At 41.7% G+C, this 18,851-nt stretch overlaps 3 protein-coding genes across 3 annotated transcripts in view; 2 read left to right on the top strand and 1 right to left on the bottom strand.

Moving 5' to 3' along the window:
* Positions 1-1,355, bottom strand: part of LOC119411538 (transmembrane protein 255B) — a 17,178-nt gene extending 15,823 nt beyond the window's left edge. Inside the window, exon 1 of the mRNA XM_037678491.1 lies at positions 1,208-1,355. Within this exon, the coding sequence (XP_037534419.1) occupies positions 1,208-1,297 (90 nt within the window). The 5' untranslated portion in view covers positions 1,298-1,355. The remainder of the gene's footprint in view (positions 1-1,207) is intronic.
* Positions 1,356-9,538: 8,183 nt separating this feature from the next.
* rnf7 (ring finger protein 7) lies at positions 9,539-11,235 on the top strand. The gene is made up of 3 exons (XM_037677393.1): positions 9,539-9,734; positions 9,815-9,862; positions 10,874-11,235. The coding sequence occupies exons 1-3, from the start codon at positions 9,569-9,571 to the stop codon at positions 10,990-10,992; spliced, it is 333 nt and encodes a 110-aa protein (XP_037533321.1). The 5' UTR covers positions 9,539-9,568; the 3' UTR covers positions 10,993-11,235.
* A 3,394-nt stretch (positions 11,236-14,629) lies between these two features.
* grk7b (G protein-coupled receptor kinase 7b) overlaps positions 14,630-18,851 on the top strand; it is an 8,212-nt gene continuing 3,990 nt past the window's right edge. The window contains exons 1-3 of the mRNA XM_037677389.1: positions 14,630-15,226; positions 15,973-16,410; positions 17,741-18,012. Coding sequence (XP_037533317.1) covers positions 14,630-15,226; positions 15,973-16,410; positions 17,741-18,012 — 1,307 coding nt within the window. The remainder of the gene's footprint in view (positions 15,227-15,972; positions 16,411-17,740; positions 18,013-18,851) is intronic.

Raw genomic sequence — 18,851 nt, 5'->3', positions numbered from 1 at the left:
AGAGCTGTTGTGAAATATGGGCTGTCCTCCATGACGTTCGTCTTCAGTGGTCTGTTTGATGTTTTTGATACGACCTCATTCCAGATTAATGAGAGATGACTTGTGCGTTATTTTCCCACAATCTTCTGCAACCATGTATCAAACTCTGGTATCAATTGTCTTCTAAGAACCACATCTGGTAGCATCTTAGCCAGTTTTGTGTTGGAGAAATGTTTGACTACATCCCAAATTGTTAAAACAAAGTTCTCTTTGGCGACCAACTTATAGATGTTAGAGTTGTTTGCTCTTTATTTATTATTCAGGAAAAGGATACAACTGGAAACAATTAGCTCGTTTCAACCTAGTGAATCCATATTGAATTTGTTCATTGAAAAGTTCGCCCAGAGATTCACATTCCATCACTTCATCTAGGATTTGATGCAAATTATTGTAGACTACAACAAATTACTGTGTCCTTCAGTATGACACATCCTGCCAAACATCTCATAATCCATTCTATCAAATGCCAAACTTGAATTTAAAGATAATTCATAATGGATCAGCAATTTTCCTCTGGAAAGAAATTAAATGCAATAAGGGACTGCAACCCCACTGTGTTTACTGTATAAGATATTAATCATGAATTTGATCTGTTCTTTGTTGTGAAATATAATTAATATGGAGATTAATGCAGGAGAAGAAAATCCATGGAACCATGCTTACAAGGATAGTTTGAAATTATGAGTCATTTAAGGGTTGCAATGGCTGGCAGACAGGCAGACAGATAGACAGACAGGCAGATAGATAGACAGGCAGACAGATAGACAGGCTGGCAGACAGATAGACAGACAGGCAGACAGATAGGCAGACAGGCAGATAGACAGATAGACAGACAGGCAGACAGGCAGATAGACAGATACTTTCTTAATCCCCGGGAGAAAATTTGAGGCATCCAGTATATTTCAGGTATATTATTTTTATATCTGTGTAACAACCTACTGTTCTTTTGTTTGAGACATTCAGAAACACATCAATTGTATTTTGCATTTAAAAGGATTTTAAAGCTTTTAGCTGGGATAAACACAACCTCACATTGTCACACACTGAAAGTTCAAACAACAGGTTGGTACAAATATAAAAAAATAATATATATTACATACCAGCTGTCTAAATTACTGCAGCTTAAATGGCACCATGACCAAGAAGCATATTATAGTAAATCTGTCACTTTGTGCTCTGCTGTTAAATTACCTGTTGCTCTGTTCATTGCAGATGTTTTCTGTTCTTTCCCCGCTGCTCCCTGGATTATTGCTGTCATGTCAGTACAGCTGCCTGAAGTTAGACCACAGTTTTCTCCCTGGTAGCTTCAGTCTCCAGATCCACTGCTTTCAGCTTAAGTTCAGCCCTTAAAAATCTCTGTGTCCTGAGTGAAGAGACACCCACTTGGAGGGAACTCCACGAATGATGGAGGTCCAGCTGCCTGCAGAGTACTCCTAAACTTCTATCAAGGATGACAGGTTTTTTTTTTTCTTTGTTCTAGCGGTCGAGAAAATCCAGCTGTGAATCTGTGAAAGAGACATGACAAATTAATTCTACATCATAAAGCTTGTAAACAGTTTCTGCAGCAGAGTAGCAAGAAAAGCACACAAACGAACAAAAACTCTGCTTTCAGTAAATTGCACAGGAGATATTTCAACGTGTTTAGTTTCCTGTTTTTTATTTTTATCAGAATCAGAAGAAGTTTTATTATCATTGTACCAAGATACAGTGAAATTATGTTTGTACAATCGTCCGAAAGATGGGCGGAGTGCACGTTGCTGCTGCTGCAGGAGTGTGGCCCCTTATCATTTATGAGAATACTTTTAGATAGAAGAAGGGAAAAGACCATGAGTATGGATAGTGGTATTACAAGATCTCTTCACACCTTGTCCTATCAGGACATGATTTAAGACATCAAAAAAACTCTACCTGCAAGCACATTTATAACACATTATAAATGCATTTGACAACAAGATGGTGAGATTTGTCCATGAAGCATTTCCAGATAGACCATAGTCCTGATAAGATGTTGGTCAGACAGACGGCAGTTCTGATAAGCCTGCACAGAAGTTCTCGGGGGGTGCGATTGACAAAGCTTTTTCCCAGGAGAAATTTGATAGTCGGCCTGCTTTCGAGGCCAAACGGGGGAGTCAGATAAGCCACAATTGTTGATTTCTTCAGGCAGACTGTTTTCGTCCTTGTCAACCTTGAGTCCTGCTGGTACTTTCGATCCAAGATGGTCAGATTTGTGGGCATTCCACTGATCCGTGCAGACTCCTTCAAGGTCGTCTCCAACATGCTGGTAAGTCCTAGAAGCCACAGGTGGCCTACAATTCTCACAAATCGCTTCTATTTAATTGTTTAGCTCGTAAACAGCTGATTTTGAGTACTTGTAGCACAAACCAAACCTTCACACAGACTTGACAGTTTTGTCATGGCCGAAACTGCTGCCGATGTCTTCCACAAAAGCCGATAGCATAGGAACCCAACGATGCCAAAAAGCAGAAACCCTGCTATCATGAATCCAATAATATATTTAACAAAACTAAATTATCATTCTGTGGGTTGTCTGCGTGAAAAAGTTAATTTAGAAGTCCTGGCAGATTTGATACCAACTTAGACAGTTGGATATGTTGTTAAAATCAAGTTGTATGGAAAAAGTATGAATGATTATTATCTTACCTGTTGTAGATAGAATAACTTTGAAAGATTGCAACTTGGATAAAGTGTAGCTGCATCCTAAAATGTTGCAGTGGTTCAGATGAACATTTTACAAGCCTTTACATCACCATAAATTTAGCATTATACAGTTATTTACATATAAGTCTGTTTTCATTTGCTAACACAAACATCAGCAGCTAGCTGTAGCAATTTTGATGCCATCTGGGCCGCTTTTGCCAGAAGTAAAAAATATTCCTGTAGGAATAATCGTACAATGTGAAACTAACAACAGAGCTAAAGTTTTTTAAATTGCATTTGCATGAACTGCTATGAAATTTGTGATATTGGAGTTGGGTTGAACTTGCCCTTGGTTGGACTAGCCATTAGCTCATCAGTCTATTTATTCATTAAAAGGTAAGTAAGACTTTATTGTAACGTCTTTTTTACATTCTAAGCAACTTTCAGAAAAATATTTTGACCTGAAACTGTGTTTTTAAGCCTTTTGAAGCCTTAAAACAACAGAAGAATTGTATTTTTTATACCACTAAAGTTGCCAGAATTTCATTAATTCTCAAACCCATTTGAACAAAGTTGGTATAATTTTCCTGGGCTTTTTAGCAGCAGGGAACTTAATTTTAACTTTTTTAAATAATTTGATTATATGATACAACATCCTGGCACATTTCAATTAGTTTCACTAATTATATTGAAAAGTCAATGAAGCAATGATTAAAACACATTAAAAATGACTAATACTAGTGAAAAACATACCAAACATTGAAGACCATAATGAAAAAAAACTTTGTGTTTTTCATTTAATAATAATAAATAAATCTGTATCTTATTTGTATATTTCATTATCTTACTACAGTGGTTGGACTCATCTCAAAGAGAGACGAGATAGCTTAGGTCCAGAAATTAACTATTTGGTGCTCAGAGAACAATCTGGTATTGAACACCATAAAAACAAAGGAGATCATCGTGGACTTCAGGAAGCACAGAACTGACCTGGCCCCCCTCTATATCAACTGTGAGTGTGGGGAACCTGATTGTATGGGCACTCATACAATCAGGTTCCTGGGTGTCTTGATCTCTGCTGACCTCTCCTGGACAGATAACGTCACAACTGTCATCAAGAAGGCCCAGCAGCAACAACACTTCCTAAGGGTTCTTACGAAGAGCAACCTGGATAATAAAAACTGCTGCTGACCGTCTATTGCTCATTCATTGAGAGCCTCCTGACGTACTGTATCTCAGTAAGATACGGGAGAAAAACTGAGACAGACAAAATGAGGCTCAAGAAGGTAATCAAGACAGCAAAGAAGATTGATGGCTGCCCTCTTCCCTCCCTGATGGACATCTACATGTCCCACTGTCTCTGAAGAGCACAGAACATATCTAAGGACAGCTGTCACTCCATATCTCAACAGTTTGAACTGGCAGGTTCAAACAGCCCCTCTGGCATGTGCTGCAAATATATCAAAACCAGAACTAACAGATTGAGAAACAGTTTCTTTCCCAGGGCCATAACCTTTGTGAACTCTCACATGTACGAATCTCACTTGGACTTCCATCTGACCAATCTTTAACTCTTCTTCTTTCAGATGTTCCCTTTTCAGGGGTCAATACACCAACTCATCCTCTGCATCCTCTGTCCTCACTCCAACTACCTCCATGTCCTCTCTAACTGCATCAATATGCTTTCTGCTCTTTGTCTTTTTCCTGGCAGCTGTATTTCTAACATCCTTCTACCAATATACCCACTGTCCCTCCTCTGGACTTGTCCAAACCATTTCAGTCTAGTCTCTCTAACTTTATCTCCCAGTTGTTCAACCTGTGCTGTACCTCTGATGATCTAATTCCTAATCTTATCCATCCTTGTCACTCCTAAGGAGAACCTCAACATCTTTATTTCTGTCACTTCTAGTTCTGCCTCCTGTCTTTTTGTCCATGTCTCTGTCTCCAGACAAGACAACATAGCTGATCTCACCACTGTCTTGTAAACTTTTCCTTTGACCTTTGCTGACACCCTTTGGTCACAAATCACTCCTGAAACTTTTCTCCATCCACTCCACCCTGCCTGGACTCTCTTCACCTCTTTACCACACTCCCTGTTTTCCTGGACAGTGGACTGCAAGTACATGAAGTCCTGCACCTTTGTGACCTCTGATCCTTGTAGTCTCAGTGTTCCACCTCCTCCCTCTCATTCACACACATGTACTCTGTCTTACTAAGTTTCCTTTCCTTCCTCTTCTTTCAAGTGCATACCTCCACCTCTCCAAATTCTCCTCCACATGTTCCCTGTTCTCACCACAGATCACAATGTCATCTGCAAACATCATTGTCCATGGGGATTCCTGCCTGACCTCATCTGTTAGTCGGTCCATCACCAGAGCAAACAAGAAGGGGCTCAGAGCCGATCCTTGATGCACTCCCCCCTCCACCTTGAAACTATCTGTCACTCCTACAGCACATCTCATCACTGTCCTGCTGTCCTCATACATGTCCTGTACCAGTCTAACATACTTCTCTGCCACTCCAGATTTCCTCATGCAATACCACACCTCCTCCCTCAGCACCCTGTCAGATGATTTTTCTAAATCCACAAAGAAACGATGGAGTTCTTCCTGACCCTCTCTGTACTTCTCCATCAGCATCCTCAAAGCAAAGATGGCATCTGTGGTGCTCTTTCTTGGCATGAAGACATACTGATGCTCACAGATAGTCACCTCTTGTCTAAGTCTAGCTTCCACAACTCTCTCCCTGATCTTCATCGTGCAACTCATCAACTTAATTCCCCTGTAGTTGCTACAGCTCTGTACATCACCCTTGTTCTTAAAAATGGGCACCAGAACACTTCTTCTCTAGTTCTCAGGCATTTTCTCACCCTCAAATATGTAATTGAATATTTGAGTCAAAAACCTTACTGCCATCTCTCCAAGACATTTAAGATATTCCCAAACCTCCACTGGTATGTCATCAGGTCCTACTGCCGTCCCCTACTTCATTCTTTTGAGAGCTCCCCAAACTCAAACTGGGAGTGCGGGGGGAGACAGGGGGAGACAGAGACATGTCTGACCACAGGTGGTGAGAATGGGAGGACGGGTGTCTGCTGAAGCCACAGTCAGCACAGGATCCCTGCAGGGCTGTTGCCGCAAACTCTTTACCCTGTACTTATGACTGTGTCTCCACACAGCACCATATGGTTGTTGTTAAATATGCTGACAACACCATTTTATTGGGGCTCATCCAGGAGGGGAACGAGTCAGGGTGCAGGACTCTGGCAGACAACAATAACATATAGAGAGAAGACCGACCTCATCCTCAGTACATACAAGACCAAAGAAATCATATTGGACTTCAGGAAGAACCCTCCCACATTACAGCCTCTCATCAATAAAGGGAGTGAGGTAGGAGCTGGCAGCCATATTCTTAGGACAGCAGGTTATGTTGGACCTGCGCTGGTCTCTCAACACCAGTCAGTGAAAAAAGCCCAGCAAAAGGCTTTACTTCATTAAGCTGCTCAGGAAAGCAGGTCTGAACCAGCACCCTCACTCAGACCTATAGAGGACTGATAGAGAATATCTTAACCACAAACATCACTGTCTGGTATGGGAACACCACAAAAGCAGAAATAAAGACACTGCAAAGAGTCATAAAGGCTGATGAGAGGATCACAGGAACAAAACTTCCTTCAATGGACTTGATGCATGTACCGTATGTACAACACTGTCAAAAAAGAGCAGCTGGTGTCATCAAGGACTCACTCCATCCAGCTCACTCCCTTATCAGACACAAAATAATGTTCATATAACCTGAGACAGTAGAGCAGATAGCATCATCACCCATAGTAAAAGTTTTGTTTTTCTCTGCCACAGTCAGACTGATGGCAAAAACACAACTTCTGATTAGGTGCAATAACACCACACTAGCTAACTTCACTTGTCATGTGACATGGTTTGCGTTATGTGCAGTGTAGATAAAAACCACTTTGTTCTTATTTTTATTTTATTTAGTGTTGTTTCAGTGTTTTGACTATGACTGAGAGCTCTGCACAAGAATTCCAATGTGCCTGGATTGTTCTGTGCACTAATGGCAAATAAAGGACTTTGTCCTTTTGTACCTTTGTAAAACATCTACCTTCCTTCTCAGCATCATGTCAGCCAGCTCTCTACCTTTGCCTGTCATTGTCCCCACATTTAGAGTTGCCACCCTCAGTCCTACATTCTTGACTTTCCTTTTCTCCCTCTGTCTCCCGACACGTTTCCCTCCTCGTGGTCTTTGACACTTCCTTCTCACCAATAACATAACAATAATGTGCAATATATTAATCAATACAACCTGGGGGAGTGTTGGTACAGTGGTTAGAGCAGGCGAGCCTGTGATCGGAAGGTTGCCGGTTCGACCACCAGAACCCAAAACATAAAAAATGTGGGTGGGAAAGATTAAGCACCCACACCTGCCTCCACCCTCATTTGTCTCACTCTGTGCCTTAGAGCAAGACCCTTAATCTCCACCATCTGCTCCTCTGGGTGCCTGAATGGCAGCCCTCTGCTCCACACAGAGGGCTGTGGTAGCTCGGTGGTCTGTGGTAGCATCAGGAATCCAGCGTAAAAGCTATCGCCAAGCCCCCGAGGAAGAGAGCAGCCGAAAGAAGGGAAATAATTATCAATACCACCACTGCACCAGACTCACCTCACCACCGGATGAAGAGCATCTCAGCGTGACCTCAGCAGAAGTAAGGAGTACCTTCAGGAGGATTAATCCGCACAAAGCAACTGGCCCAGACAACATCCCCGGAAAAGTGTTGAAGGAATGTGCTGATCAGCTCTGTGAGGTGCTGGCAGACATCTTTAACACCTCACTTACCCTGGAGACAGTTCCCACCTGCCTGAAGACTGCCACCATCATCCCAGTCCCAAAAAGCTCTACAGTGACTGGTCTGAATGACTATCGGCCAGTGGCCCTCACCCCGATAGTTGCTAAATGCTTCGAAAAACTGGTCATGACTCACATCAAAACAACCATCAACATCAACGAGGACCCTCATCAGTATGCATACCGTGAGAACCGATCAACAGAGGATGCAATCTCCTCTGTGGTCCACACTGCACTCAACCACCTGGAGCAGAAAAACTCTTACGTCCGTATGCTCTTTGTGGACTTCACATCCGCCTTCAACACCATGATCCCCCAAACCCTGATGGACAAACTATCCACACTAGGACTAAGCCCCTCCATCTGCAACTGGGTACTAGACTTTTTAACAAACAGACCACAGTTAGTGAGGATCCACAACCTCTCCTCCTCCACCATAACCCTCAGCACTGGCTCCCCTCAGGGATGTGTGTTGAGCCCCCTCCTGTTTACTCTGCTCACATATGATTGTGCAGCTACCCATCCAGGCTGTCACATTGTAAAGTTTGCAGATGATACAGCGGTGGTGGGATGCATCACAAACAATGATGAGTCCAGCTACAGGCAAGAGGTGGAACACCTGGAGAGCTGGTGCAGAGAGAATAACCTTCACATCAACGTGAAGAAGACAAAGGAGATGATTGTGGACTTCAGAAGGAACAAAAACACCTACACCCCCCTGAACATAAGAGGATCTGCGGTGGAAGTGGTCTCCAGCTACAAGTACTTGGGTGTACACATGAATGACAACCTCAGCTGGAGCAACAACACCACCAGCCTGATCAAGAAAGCTCATCAGAGACTCTACTTCCTCAGACGGCTGAGGCGAGCTGGTCTGGGAAGCTCAGTCCTCACCTCCTTCTACAGGTGTGCAGTGGAGAGCATCCTGTGCTCGAGCATCAATGTGTGGCATGGAGGCTGCACAGCTGCAGAAAGAAAAGCTTTGCAGAGAGTGGTGAAGGCTGCACAGAAATCTGTTGGAATCAGTCTCCCCACCATCACAGACATCTACACCTCCAGATGCAGGAAGAGGGCCACCTGCATCATGAAGGACCCCACCCACCCAGCACACACACTTTTTGCCCCACTCCCCTCAGGAAGGAGGTTAAGGAGCATTAAGTGTAGAACCACTAGACTGAGGAACAGCTTCTACCCTGAGGCTGTTGGACTCATGAATCTCTAACTAGAATAATCACTGTGAAAAACCATATCATGTTGCTGCTGATCTGTTTCATGTTGCTGCTGATCTGTTTCAATGTTGATGTGTTCATGCGTGCACATCTGCTCACAGACTCATGTTCATGTTTGTGCTGATGTTCAATGTTTTATGTTATGAGTGCTTAGTGTATATTTAGTTGATGTTTTTCTTAGTTCATATCTTAGATGTTTTTACTGTTTTTCTTAGACATTTTATTGTTGGATGTAACTGGGACCCCGTGTACATAATTTCGCTCCACCACATGTACCACATGAGGTGCGAATGACAATAAAGAAACTCTGACTCTCTGACTCTGACTGCTGCTTCCACTGCTACGGTTTAAACTGTAGTCCACTGAACAAGCTCTATCTCAGCAAAGTGAAAATTTCATTTTCATATCTTGTACTTGAACATCACATCACGGTGCAATATCCACCTCTGTATATACTGTACTTTCTTATATTATGAGCATGCATCAGGATACATTCTTATATATTCTTCAGTATGTTTTTTTTATTTATTTTGGAACCTAGTTGGTCTACATTTGCTTAATAATCTCGTTGTACACTCTATGATGACAATAAATTCTATTCTATTTTATTCTATTCTATTCTATTTTATTCTTACCTAATCCTGACAAACAGCGCCCTCTTCTGTCGAGAACGTGCTAACACAGCTAGCATCGGAGCTAACGGCGCCGGTGTGTTTCTTCCATTTTTGTTTAGCTTTAGCTAAGCTAGCGCAGCTAACTTTAAGCTAACGTTAGCGGCAGAGATGGACGACGGCGACGAGCCGGGCTTGGTCCTCTCGCACAGCACGTCTTCGAGCTCAAAGTCGGGCGGGGACAAGATGTTTTCCCTGAAGAAGTGGAATGCGGTGGCGATGTGGAGCTGGGACGTTGAGTGCGACACCTGTGCCATTTGTCGTGTCCAGGTGATGGGTGAGTCCGGAGCTTACGCATGCTAATGATGCTAACTTGGCTAGCAGTAAAAACACTAATAAACAATTCACGTTTTACAGACGCGTGCCTCCGATGTCAGGCGGAAAATAAACAAGAGGACTGTGTTGGTAAGGCATTTTCTGCTCAAAACACAAATACTCACCAAGTTAACAAGCTAGCAGTGAAACTAATCTGTAAACGAGCCTGCTAATAAATATTCACGTCCATGCAAACAAGGCAAAGCTGGATTTATGTGCATTTTATTAAAATAGGTTTAAAAGGCTGGTAGACAGTTCACTTTATTAAAACAGTTCTTACATTTTAGTGGATTTGTCTGCAGACTTTGAGTGTATGATGCAAATTGTATTTGCATTAAATTATATTTATGACTTGTTACTTTGTTGTGTTTGTCTTTATCACTCTTTTAATATGAAAAACAAATGTTTTTTTTTTTTAATGCATAGGGAATGGGAAGTCTTCTTTAGTGCGTGCACTAGTCAGGATTTATAAAAGCTTGAAAAATTCTTCTTAATTCTGGCTTCATCCAGTAAATTTTACTCTTCACTTTTAATAAAAGGCTCAGAAATAAATAATAACTCATCATATATTCAAATACATTCAGTAAAATAGTTTGAGTCGGCTTTGTAAAAGTGCATGCTCCTGAAGAATCCCATCAGCATGCCTTATAAATGCACAAATAATTTAAAAATGGTATAGATTCAGACAAAACATTACATTTAAAATCAATGACTAAAAAAGGAACATGGAAACAAATTAGGCATAAAGGTCTTCCTGTAAATAAAAGCAAGTATGAAGTGATATCAAGTCAGGATACATTTAAAGACAAAATGACAGCATGCGAACTGTTTAGTCTGAGGAAATTGCTGATCACCCTTGTTGTTATAATTCATGTCAGAGTTAACACGCATCAGTTTCACTACCAGGACGCTGACAGTTTATAAGAAAACTGAATGTTTTGAACAGAAGCTGCACAACTTTTTCTTTAAAAGTCCCACACATCAGCAAACAGACGTCTCCCTTTAACGTCACAGTTTCTGTTTTCTATTTGCTAATGCGTCATCATTTTCTTTTTTGTGCGGTCTGTCTTTTCACTTGCTCCTGTGTTTTCTCTTTTACAGTCGTATGGGGAGAGTGCAATCACTCCTTCCACAACTGCTGCATGTCGCTCTGGGTGAAGCAGAACAATCGCTGTCCTCTCTGCCAACAAGACTGGGTGGTTCAGAGGATCGGCAAATGAGCGCAACATCCAGGTGGACTGTGCATGTTTGCACCTGAGAGTGGTGAGAGGCAGCGGTCGGTGATCCCTGCGCTGTCCTCTTCCTTACGAGTGCATTTCCTGGTGTCGGAGGAGCGCGACTGGAAAAGTTAAAGGCTGCGCAGATGGATCGCTGAAGGGATCAGGAGTCCAGAAGAGACGAATGAATTGTTTGGGGTTTTGTCACATCTTGTCTGTGGCTTTCCTTTTAAAAAATAAAGCGTTGTGAATAGTTGTAATCCTTGCTTGGTGTTAATCCTTTATAAATGGTTGTCAACGTATATGGTACTTTATGTAACCAACATTTTAGTTTGGAATAATGGAAGTGAGAATATCCCTGCAAAGATTGGTCTGTATTTTAAATCACATCTCCAGAAACATAAACCTGCAAGTACTAAAACCTGACGCGGGATTAAGTTTTAGCTCATTGCAGTCAAAAATCTGTGACTTTTAAGTGTCAGGTACGTTTTCAGTGAAGTTTGTTGGTAAAGCATTGTGGTGCAGTACCAAATATCCAAAACTACATTAGGTTTCCTGCTCGGAGAATATTTTTATGAGAAGGAATGAGCTGTGTACCTGACACAATGAGACTGGGAAGTTTTGTTAACTTCACCCTGAGAGGGAGTCAAAGATGAGAAGCGCCTGTTTCATACTGTAATTCTCATGAATTTACTTGGTGCGTGTTTTTAACTTTGTCTTGCAATAATTTATAATTGTAAATCAAAATATAAGGCAAAGTGGTTGGACATTTTTGAAAGAACGTTTTATGGAAAGATTATAAACATCTTACCTGTTGTAGGTGGCTCTTAACATACTCACATTTATGAAATAATTCTGACCAGACAAGTGATCAGCTAGTCTGAGCATTGTAAGTAGTTCAAATGAACCACGTTGCATCTGCTCACAGGTGCATGTCAAGAAATTAGAATATTGTGAAAAGGTTCAATATTTTTGTCAACCACATCAGATTCATTACACATAAAGTGAAGTATTCAAAGCTTTTGTAATTTTGATGATTATGGCTTATCAATAATGACAAACCAAACCTCAATGTCTAAGAAAATTATAATATTGTGATAAAGTTGAACCATAAGCACACTATGCACAGACGAATAGACATGAGCTACAGATGTGGCGTTCCTCAAGTCCACTCCTGAACCAGAGACATCAGAAGTGTCTTACCTGCTGAGGAGCAGAAGAACTGGACTGTTGCTCAGTGGTCCAATGACCTTTATTCAGGTGAAAGTTAAATGTGCACTTCATTTGGACATTAAGGTCCCAGAGACTGGAGGAAGAGTTGCTTGAAGTCCACTGGGAAGTTTCCACAGTCAGTGATGGTTTGGTGCCAAGTCATCTGATGGTGCTGGTCCACTGGGTTTTCTGAAGTCCTTAGCCCTGGTAAGATGCTTCTGGCGTTTTCTCTGGTTTTTTGAGATGTACAGTGGTGCTGAAAGTTTGAACGCTTTAGAATTTTCTATATTTTTGCATAAATATGATCTGAAACATCAGATTTTCACGCACGTCCTAAAAGTTGATAAAGAGAACCCAGTTAAACAAATGACACGAAAGCATTATACTTGATCATTTATTTATTGAGGAAAATAATTCAATATTATATTGTATATATATTATATTTGTGATGGTAAAAGTATGTGAACCTCTAGGATTATCAGTTAATTTGAAGGTGAAATTAGAGTCAGGTGTTTTCAGTCTATCAGGTGTGAGTGGGCACCCTGTTTGGTTTAAAGAACAGGATCTATCAAAGTCTGATCTTCACAACATGTTTGTGGAAGTGGATCATGGCAGGAACAAAGGAGATTTCTGAGGAGCTCAGGGAAAGAGTTGTTGATGCTCATCAGGCTGGAAAATGTTACAAAACATCTGTAAAGAGTTTGGACTCCACCAATCCACAGTCAGACAGATTGTGGACAAATGGAGGAACTTCAAGACCATAGTTACCCTCCCCATGAGTGGTGGACCAACAAAGATCACTCCAAGGTGTGGGATAGTCTGAGGTCACAAAGGACTCCAGGGTAACTTCTAACCACTGAAGGTCTCCCTCACATTGACTGATGTTAATGTTCATGAGTCCACCATCAGGAGAACTCTGAACAACAATGGTTCATGGTGGAGTTGAAGGAGAAGCCACTGCTCTCCAAAAAGAACATTGCTGCTCGTCTGCAGTTTCAGAAAAGATCACGACTGTTGGAAAAATGTTTTGTGGACGGATGAGACCAAAGTAGAACTTTTTGGTTTAAATGAAAAGAGTTATGTTTGGAGAAAGGACAACACTGCATTCCTGCATCCTTATCCCATCTGTGAAACATGGTGGAGGTAGTATCATGGTTTGAGCCTGTTTTGTTGCTTCTGAGCCAGAACGGCTCGTCATCGTCGATGGAACAATGAATTCTGAATTATATCAGAGAACCCTAAAGGAAAATGTCAGAACATCTGTCCATGAACTGAATCTCAAAAGAAGGTGGGTCATGCAGCGAGACAATGACCCTCAGCACACAAGATGTTCTACCAAAGAATGGTTCAAGCACAATAAAGTTCATGTTTTGGAACGGCCAAGTCAAAGTCCTGACCTTAATCCAATCCAGATGTTGTGGAAGGACCTGAAGCAGCAGTTAATGTGAGGAAACCACCAACATCCAGAGGAATGGGTTAAAGTTCTTCCAAGCTGGTGTTCAGGACTGATCAACGGTTACTGGAAATATTTAGTTGTAGTTATTTCTGCACAGGAGGTCACACCAGATACTGAAAGCAAAGGTTCACATACTTTTACCATCACAAATATGTAATGTCGGATCATTTTCCTCAATAAATAAATGACCAAGTGTAATAGTTTACTCTCATTTGATAACTGGGTTCTCTTTATCCACTTGTAGAACTTGTGTGAAAATCCGATGATGTTTCAGGTCATATTTATGCAGAAATACAAAAAAATTCTAAAAATTCATCACCACTGTACCTGTAGGGTGGAGTTGTTTTTATATGGGGTCGTTCCACACTGACTAACCATTATCATATCAGTCCAGGCAAAAATTAACTATTTTTTAAACTGACACATCCAACAAAATAAACAAACAAACAAAAAAGCTACAACAGAATTGATTGTACGCATTTTAAAATAAATACATTTACATTAATAAGTTTTAATGATCCCTGACAAGTGAACCTATTACTGCTCAGCTTTTGTCAGAACAACGTTCTGATGGGGAAATTGGATCCTGACGTTCACTCAGACTAAATCTGTTAAAGTATTTCTTCATTTCTCTCATTTCATACTCAGTTGAACATATTTTTTCTAAGACTGGATCTGCTGCCTTGTTCTGTCAAGGAGGCTGTTGGAGCGTTGCACACAGGCACTTTGTATCTCCTAAGAATAGAGCGGCCTAAATCCTCTTAGGTTCAAACCTTGTAAGTTGCTTTCCCTATTTGCAAAGATGTGCAAAGGCACTTAGCTGCTAACAAATCCCTGCGACTCAGTCAGCGTGGTGGAAGAAAATGTGCAGGATGTGGGTGCTTGACGTGCTCACTTCTAGAGTTCAATGGGTGAATTCAAGTGTTCTTAGTTTATCAGTTGCCTACCAGTTTACCACAGGCAACATCCAGTATGGGTGACCTGCTGGGACTGGACGGTTTGGTGGCCAACACAGCCTACCTGAGAGCTCAGCAGTGTGATTCCTCTGAGCTGAGAACATGGAGAGTAGCCTTGACGCTGCCTAAACCCAAGAAGTGCTCTGCTTCTCAGGAGGTGGTGAAGACGTACGAGTCACTCTGCGAGCAACAACCCATTGGAAAGAAGTTGTTCCGGCAGTTTCTGCTGACGTCCAATCCGCCATGCGTGGCTGCTGCTGAGTTCCTGGAAGAGCTGAGTGACTGGAGCTTTGCTGAGGATAGCACCAAGGAGAAGGTCAAACAGAGAATACTGTTAAAGTTCTGTCATCCTCAGTCTGAGACTTTCCTTTCCTACCTGACAGGAGAGAACGTCAAAATGTGCAAGGCTTTATCGGACAAAAACTTTGACGAAGCAGCCCTGGACCAGATCAGAGAGGCAACAAGGGACTTCTTGAGGGGCAAGCCTTTCATGGGATACCTGAAGAGCCCTTTCTTTTACAGGTTTCTGCAGTGGAAGGAGTGTGAGAAGCAGAAAATCACTGACAAATATTTTTATGAGTTCAGGACTTTGGGAAGAGGTGGCTTTGGGGAGGTAGGTACCAAAAAAACTCAATGAATGACTCATTAAATGTTAAACTTAGTCAATCGCTTCATAATACTGTTTCATGTACTTTTATGATGATGTTATGATGATGATGATGTTATGTTATTATCCGTAACCATGGCAACAAGGCAGTTTTCTACAACCAACAGCAGCTGATTAACATCTCAAAAGCTCAAATAATATCTCAACTACCGCCCCAAATCTCAAATGAGTTGAAAAGGATGTTCTGTAGATGCATTCTCATCTACCTGCCAGCTGTGCTCGAGTGCCTGACCACTGAGATCCTGGAACTAGCAGGAAACACGGCTCATGACAGTGGAAGGACGGGATCATCCCTTGGCACCTACAATTGGCTGTCCACAGTGACGAGGAGCTCGGCAGACTGCTGGGAGGAGTGTCCATCGCTCTGGGAGGAGTTCTGCCCAGCATTCAGGCGGTCCTACAACCCGGGGGAACCGAGAGGCCAGCCGAGTCTGGGTGGACGGATTGGCCGGCATCTGCAGCCAGTTTCTTAGGATCCACTGTGGGATGGACCTTTACAAGAGATCCTTCCTGCTTACAGCCATCAGCATCTATAACATCTCTTAATGAGATGAGGATAATGAGTTACAACGACAAATAATTTCCCTCTGGGATTAATAAAGTATTATTGAATTGAATTTTACTATAGAGCCCTCTCCTTTTATTAAAGTTGATCACTTTTACACATGTTGACAATGTTCCCTGTCTGGCAGGTGTGTGCGGTGCAGGTGAAACACACAGGCTACATGTACGCTTGCAAGAAGCTTGAAAAGAAGTGTCTAAAGAAGAAAAGTGGCGAGAAACTGGCTCTTCTGGAGAAGCACATCCTGGAAAAGGTCAACAGCCTCTTCATAGTAAACCTGGCCTACGCCTATGAAAGCAAAACCCACCTGTGCCTGGTCATGGACTTAATGTCCGGAGGGGACCTCAAGTTTCATATCTACGAGTTAGGGGAGAGAGGTATCCACATGGAGCGTGTGGTTTATTACGCAGCACAAATAGTCACTGGCCTCTTCCACCTGCACTCTATGGACATTGTGTACCGTGATATGAAGCCTGAGAATGTCCTGTTGGATGGTAAAGGCCAGTGTCGACTGTCAGACCTCGGACTGGCTGTGGAGCTGCCAAATGGAAAAATGATCTGCCAAAGGGTTAGTAGTATCTACAGAAACTCCCACTGTCAGTGTCTGATGTTAGTCTGACTAAGTTCTTTGTTTGAGCGACGATTAAATTCTGTACAAACTAGAACGTAACTTGGTGACCAAGCATGGTCAGTAGATTTCCCTTTACCTGTAAAACTCTGGTAAGACCTGCACTCTGTTCCTTCTTTAATGCCACTACAAGGTTTACTTGCAAGTAGCTTACCAGGAATAGATCTGATGGCTGCTGTAGCTGCCAGTGCAGAGAGCAATACCCAGTGAAAACCAGAGTAATCCCATTAAAAGTTGCCTGACCTGGTGCTCAGTTGGTCACTGCACTAACGGAGAACTGTAAAGAGGAGCCCCCAAAGCTTTGTAAGCATTAGCTAACTAATCTTTGCCCTACAAATGTCAGATACAGTACGGCTTTTTTCATGTCTTTATTAGGATGAGTCAAATGAATTATCACAGATTCAGAATAATTAAGTTTTTAGACAAAGGACATTCAATATCTGTATCTATGATTTTGTTCTTGTTTTATTATTTAATTTTGTTTCATCAGGTAGAGTTTGGTCAAAACTGAATATAACTATTAGGAGCTTCAAGCTAAACTTAGTCAAGGTCAACACATTGTCTGAACTTTGGCTCTGTTTATACAGTCATCAACTCATTATGGTATAGTCTCGACTAGTCCGTACCTTTGTACATCTGAAAACTTTCTCTTGTCCCGCCCATAACTCCTGATCTGCTCAAGATAATTTAACAAAACTTTATAAATATATATATATATATGCATCATCACTAGACGGAGTGTTACATTTACTTTTCATCACCTGTCAAGGTCACAAATCATGGTCCAAGTTAAAGCAAGGTCATTGCTTGTCCAGACCATTGCTAAAGATCGCTGTATAATAGTTAGTCAATGGGCGTACAACGTGCGTACAACGTGCGTACAACTTGCCGTATGCAATACTCTTGTTCACTAGTATTTTGTTTAGAACAAGGCAATTTTTAGAATAATATTTTAAGATTTAAACTTGGATGGATGGATGGATGGATGGATGGATTGATTTAAATTTTAAAACAGAATAGGCCAAATATCCTGATGCATGCTCAATAATCCAGGTAGATACATCTAATGAGGTTAAGTCAGGTCATCTGGGCAGATCCGTCCAGATGACCTGACTTAACCTCATTAGAGAATAAACCAAAGCATTTAAAACGTTTACATAAATATTGAGTATTTGTATTAATAATGCCAAAACTTTTATTATTTTGTGGTTGTATTTGTCTGATTGTTCTGCCTTCATTCTCCTCCTCCTCTGTGTCCTGTGTGATGCAGGCTGGTACAACGGGCTACATGGCTCCTGAGCTCCTGAAGCAGGAGTACTACCGCACCTCTGTGGACTGGTGGGCTCTCGGCTGCAGCATTTATGAGATGGTGGCTGCTCGGTTGCCTTTTAAATATTTCAGAGAGAAGGTGCAGAACACTGAGGTGACCCGTCGTACTCTAGAGGATGCGTGCAAGTTTGAAGACCAACGCTTCAGTGGGCCGGCAAAGGATATTATCATCCACTTTCTAAAAAAGAAACCTGTTTATCGCCTCGGATGTCGGTAAGTTATGAGTCTGTCACCATGGCTGTCCTGGAAGAAATCACCTTACTCTAGAAAAATACCTTACTTAGTTTCCACCTTTGAGAACATCCAGTAGGTCGCAATGCATTACCTATACCAGACATGTACCCTGTATGTACAAGGTACATCCCCCATAAGTACCAGGCAAGTGCAAGTTACACACGTGGTAGGTGTCCAGTGATTACCTGGTGTTTGCCAGATACCATATTTTCTGGCCTATAAGTTACAGTTTTTTGTATCTCTGTGACTTATACACTGAAGCAACTTATTTATGTTTTTTTTCTATATTTATAAACCAATTTTTGGCTGAGACATGACTATTTTCATTCATTCTGACTGAAAATATTGAACACTACCATTTTCAGCCACTAGATGGCACTCGAGTTGTATGACATGCTGTTGTGTCATGTAATAGGTAAAAGTGGCTATTAATGACACAATCAGCTTGCCATACAGTGCCACCTTCGTCCAGCTCCGGGATCATACAAGGAGCAACCGTCAAATCAGCTTCATTTCTCTGCACCGCCCCAACAAAATGCAGCTAATTTGACCATTGAAGTGCATTTATTAAGTAAAAGTTCAACTGAGACACACCTTTACTATAATTTCGAGCAAACAAATAATTGTCTTTAGGTGTTAATCTGGTTAAATTCTTGTTAAAGTCCTCCCATGCATGTTCCTGCAGCCTCCATTTGGCAGCCCATCAATTTTTGGCACAATACCAGCCCATATTTCCATGTCTGAGCCTTAGGAATGCCGAAAAGTGCACAACATCATGTTCTACTACATTGTTCTACTTTACCTTTAAAACAAAATCA

Source organism: Nematolebias whitei, chromosome 6 (assembly GCF_014905685.2).
Source record: "Nematolebias whitei isolate Nwh7 chromosome 6, NemWhi1, whole genome shotgun sequence".
NCBI classification, from domain to species: domain Eukaryota; kingdom Metazoa; phylum Chordata; class Actinopteri; order Cyprinodontiformes; family Rivulidae; genus Nematolebias; species Nematolebias whitei.
This window is presented reverse-complemented; position numbering and strand designations above follow the sequence as displayed.

Coding starts and splice junctions, on each gene's coding strand:
- rnf7 (XM_037677393.1), top strand. CDS start 9,569: ATGGACGACGGCGACGAGCCGGGCTTGGTCCTCTCGCACAGCACGTCT. Junction 9,735..9,814: donor TTGTCGTGTCCAGGTGATGG/GTGAGTCCGGAG, acceptor CACGTTTTACAG/ACGCGTGCCTCCGATGTCAG. Junction 9,863..10,873: donor TAAACAAGAGGACTGTGTTG/GTAAGGCATTTT, acceptor TCTCTTTTACAG/TCGTATGGGGAGAGTGCAAT.